The 6,690-nt window shown below is 41.9% G+C and overlaps 1 protein-coding gene across 1 annotated transcript in view; it reads right to left on the bottom strand.

Moving 5' to 3' along the window:
* Nucleotides 1-6,690, bottom strand: part of FIG4 (FIG4 phosphoinositide 5-phosphatase) — a 117,378-nt gene that overhangs the window by 36,050 nt on the left and 74,638 nt on the right. The window contains exons 21-22 of the mRNA XM_046676412.1: nucleotides 6,283-6,365; nucleotides 2,679-2,765 (exon numbers count right to left, since the gene is read on the bottom strand). Coding sequence (XP_046532368.1) covers nucleotides 2,679-2,765; nucleotides 6,283-6,365 — 170 coding nt within the window. The remainder of the gene's footprint in view (nucleotides 1-2,678; nucleotides 2,766-6,282; nucleotides 6,366-6,690) is intronic.

Raw genomic sequence — 6,690 nt, forward strand, 5'->3', positions numbered from 1 at the left:
CAAGTGAGATACAGCTTTGAGTGTTTGGGCTGGCAGTGTAGACACTGACCAGTCTGAGTTTAACATCCACTTCTAAGAAATGTTCTGCAAGACCCTGCAGTGTGGACAGTGTCCAGCTCCCCCATGCAGGCTTCTGAACTTCTGCTTCAGGAGTCCCCGCTCCACTGGCTCCTTGCCAGGTACTTCTTGTCAATATTGTTTACATTTGGTGTTGTATTTACTTCATATTTAGAAGAGGAATATTGGTATGCTGCATGATTCCGTGAAAAATTGCGAAGATTATGAATAATCCAGAGATGAGTAGGTACATATGTATGTAAACTTAAAATAAACTTATTACCATTTTAAAATATACAAGAACCTAAAACATAACAAAATGAGAATTTCAATAATCTCATATAAACCTAATTTCCCTTGGTTTTGGCATAGCTTTAGAAATCTAAAAATGAATAGTTGACATTTTAAGAACCTAGTTACAGAGTTTCAATTTCAAGTGTGCACCCATGTGCACGCACACACATACACACACACACAAACATCAACACTACTCTCGGGTAGTTGCCATGACAACATAATGCAGAGCTTACCAGGCTCTTTGTTATCCTGCTGAAGATGCTGTGCAAAAACACACTCATGTTAGATTCTTTACTAAGTGAAAAAGGTTAAAAAAATTCTAGATTCACATGGTTTTCATATGTGCAAGGACTCAGAAAAGCAAATACTAAATATTTTAAGAAAAGAATTCAAAAGCACTAATTGCAAGACCAATTATGGATTAAAGTAGAAACACTACTGAAGAAAACAGAGGAAAATGTTTTTCTTTCATTTTGTATGCTACCTTCCTTTCATCATCTTCTCCTCCTAAGTTGTGCCATACTATTTTAATGGAATAATCAATTTGTATAAGACAGCTTGGTTAAGAGAGTCTCTTTTTTTGCTAACACATTTAAATACTTTCCTTCTTTGGCCACATCTATTTCACTTCATTTGGGAGCCTATACTTCCATACGCTAATTAGACATAAGAAATAAAAACTGTCTTGAAATTAATAGGAGTTCATATGTTTAAAAAAAAAGAGGAAAAAAAGAAAAAAATAGTGGCAGAGGAGAGAAAGAAGGGATGAATGGCCCTTTTGGAGGCTATGATAAAACACTGTCTCGTTTTTCCTTCCCCTTCTCTGATCAGCCATCTCTGCCTCCCCGGCAGGTTTCTCTCTCTCTGTCTCAGCCGTTAGACCTGGATCCCCTTAAGACTCAGCTGTGAACCTTTTCTCACTCTAGTCTCTTTTCCTAGGTGGTCTCATCCTCAGCCTGTGGCATTAATTATCACCATTTGCATTGACATCCCCAGCAGGCTCTCTTCTGAGTTTCAGATCAGTTGACACAACTGCCTCGTAAACATGGCCACTTGATGCTACTTTAGAGGCACCCTGGATCCTCCTGTAGCGCTCTTTGCCTCAGTAAATGGCAGCTTTGAATGGTCCTAGCACAAGTGTACTCAATACCTATCTGCTAAATGTATAAATGAATGAATTAATCAAATCTGTTACACAAACCAAAAACCCTAAGGTTCATCCTTGATAAGGCACTCTTCCTCTCCCTCCAGTCACCAAGTCCTGTCCATTTCACCTCCTAAATATTCCCCAAATCCATCCCACTTCTAAACTCTTCCCAGCCACTACTCTCTAAAGCACCAGTCTTTGCCTGGATTACCATAACGGCCTCTTAGCTATCAATCAAGAACATGCAGATGCAGTATACACAGAAGTTAGGCAATCAATACCTTTCAGATAATCTATTGAACAAGCTGATAAAGTTGCTCTAAGAAAAGGGAAGAGGACATTTACTAAATGTCAGCTGTATGACAGGCAATGATCTAGATGCCTTGCATATACTGCCTGATTTAATCTCCAAAGTGACCCATTTTCTAGAAGAAACTCAACTGAGCATATGACATCAGGGAGCCTCTTCCGGTCACAGCCTTTGCTTTATTTGGTCCTAACAAGCAGAAAATAATGATGAATATGAAGATGATGATGATGGAGATGATCACAACTTATGGAGAACTTTTTCCATACACTGATCTAAGCACTTTGTACGCATTATTTCGTTTCAGCCTACCACCCTCCCACGAAGTGGGTGCTACTATCCCATTTTGCAGATGAGAAAACTGAGCCACGCAAGACTTAAGTTACTTGCTCAAGGTAAAAAAAACAAAGAAGTGGTGGAGCTGTGGTTCAGGATATGAACCTAGTTCTGTTTAAGAATTTCCCAAACCCCTGTTTAACTTAGCAAGTTTTAGAACTGGTGGGGATCTATAGTAGAAGAGACAAACCCATCCCTGCTCTCAAGTACTGAACATGAGGAGCCTGTCTCCAGGGTCAGAGCTGTTTTCTCATCCCTACTCCACCCAGTGGAGAGCAGATTCTATGGAGTGTCACCTCCACCAGCTCCAATCTCACCTCCAAAGGGTGCATTTCCAGTATAGTCAAGGCTACCAATCTCTTCTCCATCCCACAGCTACCCAGTTTTCCTGGATAAGGTACCAGGATGAGATGTTTTAGTGCTTATACTAATATGGTGACAAGACTGAATATTTTTATTACAAAGTCTTCCAAAAACAGCACCATGAATAGCATAACCTATAGTCTAATATAGTACTTAGAATCCAGTACTTACAATTTTATAACTCCATCTGGGCACCTGGAATAGAGCTGCTGGCTGCTCTTGTCTTGTCTATGTTGACTCTGACCCAGCTGAACAAATCTACAAATTACAATGGATAAAACGTAAGCTAAAGAAGAAACTACTTGCAATAAATTCAGTAGATTGCGTGAAATGTTATGAGCTTTCCAACGACAGTGGTATGTTTATTTCATAAAGGCACACAAGAGTACCCTACATAACACAAGACTACTTACAAATGGCTGCCTGATTGTAGAGTGGGTTTGTTAGAACTAAAGGAGGAGGGATTCTGCTTAAAATGTAAGCCATAACCACAGATACAAGAATGGAATGAAATGTGCACTTCATTGTATTTCTTTTTACTTAAACGTGATACAGAACTTGAACCAAAATGCTCCTGAAGCCAGGAGGATGCTCTTTCAGGGCCTCACACATCTGACGGTGACTGCAGCAGGAAGCACGGGGGGACATGAGGGGAGGTGTTTGCAGTGAGATAAATGACAAGGAAAGGGCAGCATCAGGCTGGGGATCCATCTCCTGAAACAGGGATGCTGCTGAGAACCCAGGACAAGGGTTCAGCTTCTTTAGGACCACAGAATTCCCAAATCTACTCCAGTCACTCCTAAGAGTTCCTCCAACTGAGACGGAGGGGACTGAGGAGACCACCTGCTGAGCGCCACTGCCACCCCACCCCTCCTTAGAGAAGACTGCAACAACACTAATCCAGGCTTGAAGCTAAGAGCCAAAGGGAATCGCCCCAGGCCAGCTCTGCAGCAGAAGATGAGACCCAGCGATGGGCCGAGGGCCAGCAGCTATTTCTCAAGCGCACACCTGTCTGAAGTGTGGCCTGGGCTATATCATCCATTTTCCCCTTAGAGACACAGCCTGTAGTTTTGTCCTAATGCCCCTGGGAGGTGACAGGGCAGGATTAAAAAGCTAATTCCCTTTCCACTTTTCTCCTATTTATTTTCTTTTAATGATTATGGATACTTTCATAATTTATTTTTATTAGCTTTTTTAAAGGTCAAGAAAAGTGCTGCAGAAACCACCAATTATTAAATCATTACAGTGCTACTGAAAAACTTTTAAATAGCCTACTTTTATCCAAGTTTTATTTTCAGCAAGTGAGTATTTTTCTGGGAAGAATGTCATATAATATCTAACATGTGTACAGAACTTTAAACTTCCCAAATCATGTGCACAATCACTGTCAGAATTAACAACAACAACAACAAAAGATTTGGCAGGGGTCTGAGGTTTTGAAGAAGTAGAAAACTTCTGGGTCTGGTCATGATAGCAAACCAAAGAGATCAGAAAAGATAAGGCAAAGGAAGGTACAGGGAATAGGGCTCAGAAATGAGAACAAAACTACAAAACTGGGGCCGGCCTGGTGGCATAGTGGTTAAGTTCGTGCTCTGCTTCAGCGGCCTGGGGTTCATGGGTTTGGATCCTGGGCATGGACCTACACACTGCTCATAAAGCCATGCTGTGATGGCATCCCACACACAAAATAGAGGGATACTGACAACAGATGTTAGCTCAAGATTGATCTTCCTCACCAAAAAAAAAAAAAAAAAAGCTACAAAACCAAGAAATCCTCAGGAGTTTGAAGGTGGTTGAGGACCAACGTAGGAAAAACAGGCAGAGAACAGGAAGCTGGAAGACAGGCTGCAGAAGCCAGTTCTGGCTGCATTTCTTCTCTCCCCACACTATGGTGTGGTAGCCCATGTGGGAGTGGTGACAGGCAAGGCAGGCTGGCTTCTGTGTTTACATGCACAAACTTTGGTGGGTTCCAGCTGCCTGGGTGCAGAACTGCAGTGGGACAGGGTACCTGCCCATTTAGGGCAGAACTACATGAGCTCTTGCCCTGTCCTTGAAGCTCTGCCCTCTGGATCAGAGGAGGCACTAAGAGCCCCAGGGCCTGGCTGGGACAAGACGGGGTGCAGTCAGTCCCTGAACATCCTCAGCCGCCCCCGGGCACAGCTAACCCCCAACACTGATGGAGGGAGGCCTCCTCTGCCTACAATAAAGCCCACGCCAGATGGAAAGGGGAGATGCCCCTACTGCCATTAGCGGCAGTCTGCTCACAGGATGGGGCTCTTCACAGAGAGGGGAAGAGACGGCCAGGCCCCCTGTTTCTCCTCATCCCCCCATGTCTGCATCATAAGCAGGGGCAGCTGATCCTTTCAGAAGAATAAAGAGGACTTTATGGTCTAAAATCTCAAGATACCAAGAAACACAGGACAGGTCTCCTGGAGAAGTCGCTGAATGGCTCTTTCTGTTCTTAGCCTATAAAGAGGGCTAAAAATATCTTTTCAATCTACTACAGAATTGTCTAAAGAACAAATAAAACACTGTAAAGTGTCACACAAATCAAAGGAGGAGCTGTTGTTCTCAGCATATCAAACACGGAATCTTATTCCGGGACACAGGTTCCTTCAGCCCCTGCAGTAATCCCCTCCCTACAGGTCTTTGCACCCTTCTTAGACTGTTTCTGGGGGTGTTGGGGCTGAACAAAGCTGAGTCTCATGCCCCAAGAAGGGAGACCTGGAAGGGGCCTCAGAGGCAGTCTGAGCTGAAAGGCTCCAGGTGAAAGTCATGTCCGAAGCAAGAGATGCTTTCCTTTTGCTTAATTAATGTGAGCCAAAATTTCAGTCCTTGACGTGTACACTCAAACTCTCTGCAACAAAGTCATGTTATTCAGCACTAACACGAGTGCTTCTGCAGTCAAGAAAGGCTGTGCATGTTTATATTTTATGTATTTTACAGCAGATCTCACTAGTTTGAAGCAAAAAGCTGACAATATCCAGTTCGATGGATTCTGCAAATGAAATACCCTCCTTAAAAAAATAACAGAAGATCATCACTTATTTATATTATAGTTTACATGAGCCAAAGTTATATGAATGAAGTGGGACAGTGTTCACATGCAATAACTAAGCCTTCTCAATGCATGTATTAGGCTGAGGGGGTGTTTATAGCGGTCTCATCAGCTTCTTAAGCATTTCTAGATGAAGGATTCTTTTGAGAATCGGATAACTTCTCAGAAAAACACACACACACACAAAATTATATGTATAAATTCAGGGAATGCCTTGTGGTGGACCCTCTCCTTTCAGCTGGATCTGCCTAAGGAAGGTCTGTAACATCCTGCATTGGCACCCTTCCATCACTGCTTCCTTTTTCCTCCTCAGCCACCACTCCCACCAGCACCCCTGAGCCAAAGCGAATGTAACGTCCTCAATCATCAACAGCCCAGGTTTATTTTGCAAAAAAGTACCTGATCTTGAGGATTTGTTAATGCAGGAATGTATTTGTCCTTTAGGGTGTAGCTTATCTATGGGCAGTGAAAACACATGTGAGCATCATAAATTTTTATCTTCGAGGGGCACTGAGAGTCTCACGCGGGAAGCCCTTTAACTCCAAATATAAATCAATGTTTCAGATCTGACCTCCTCAATGCAACTACTGTATTCAAAGTGGAATCTATTTCTTTCTGTATTGTCGACTATTCTCATTTTTTAAAAGTTATACTGGATCTGAGTTATTGTAATAATACATTTGCATTTTTTTCTTAGTCTCTATGGAAGTAGTTTACCTTGAATAAATAGAGAGATCTTCTTCCAAGAGGCCATCCGAGAGGTTAATTCCATATACCTCTTTCATGGGCTGGACCACATTCTGGGGTTAACAGAGAAAGAATCAGGAAGAACTTTTAGACGTCTAGCATATTAATTATTTTCAAAGATGAAGAAAATGAACCTGTGAATTTTTCCACAAAAGCAATTACAATATTTCTTCAATCTATTCCTCAAACTTCCCAGTTAGTGGTTTTTTATAAATCTGATTTCATTCCCACTAAAAATTATTTGTTTTAGGATAAAAAAATAAATAATTACTAGTCACTTTTGTATAATGCTCAACTAGGCAAACTTTTTCTGCAAAGGGCCACAATATTTTAGGTTCTTTGGGTCACACTGTCTTTGTTGCAACTCCTCAACTCTGC

This window comes from Equus quagga, chromosome 11, assembly GCF_021613505.1.
Source record: "Equus quagga isolate Etosha38 chromosome 11, UCLA_HA_Equagga_1.0, whole genome shotgun sequence".
Classification (NCBI taxonomy): domain Eukaryota; kingdom Metazoa; phylum Chordata; class Mammalia; order Perissodactyla; family Equidae; genus Equus; species Equus quagga.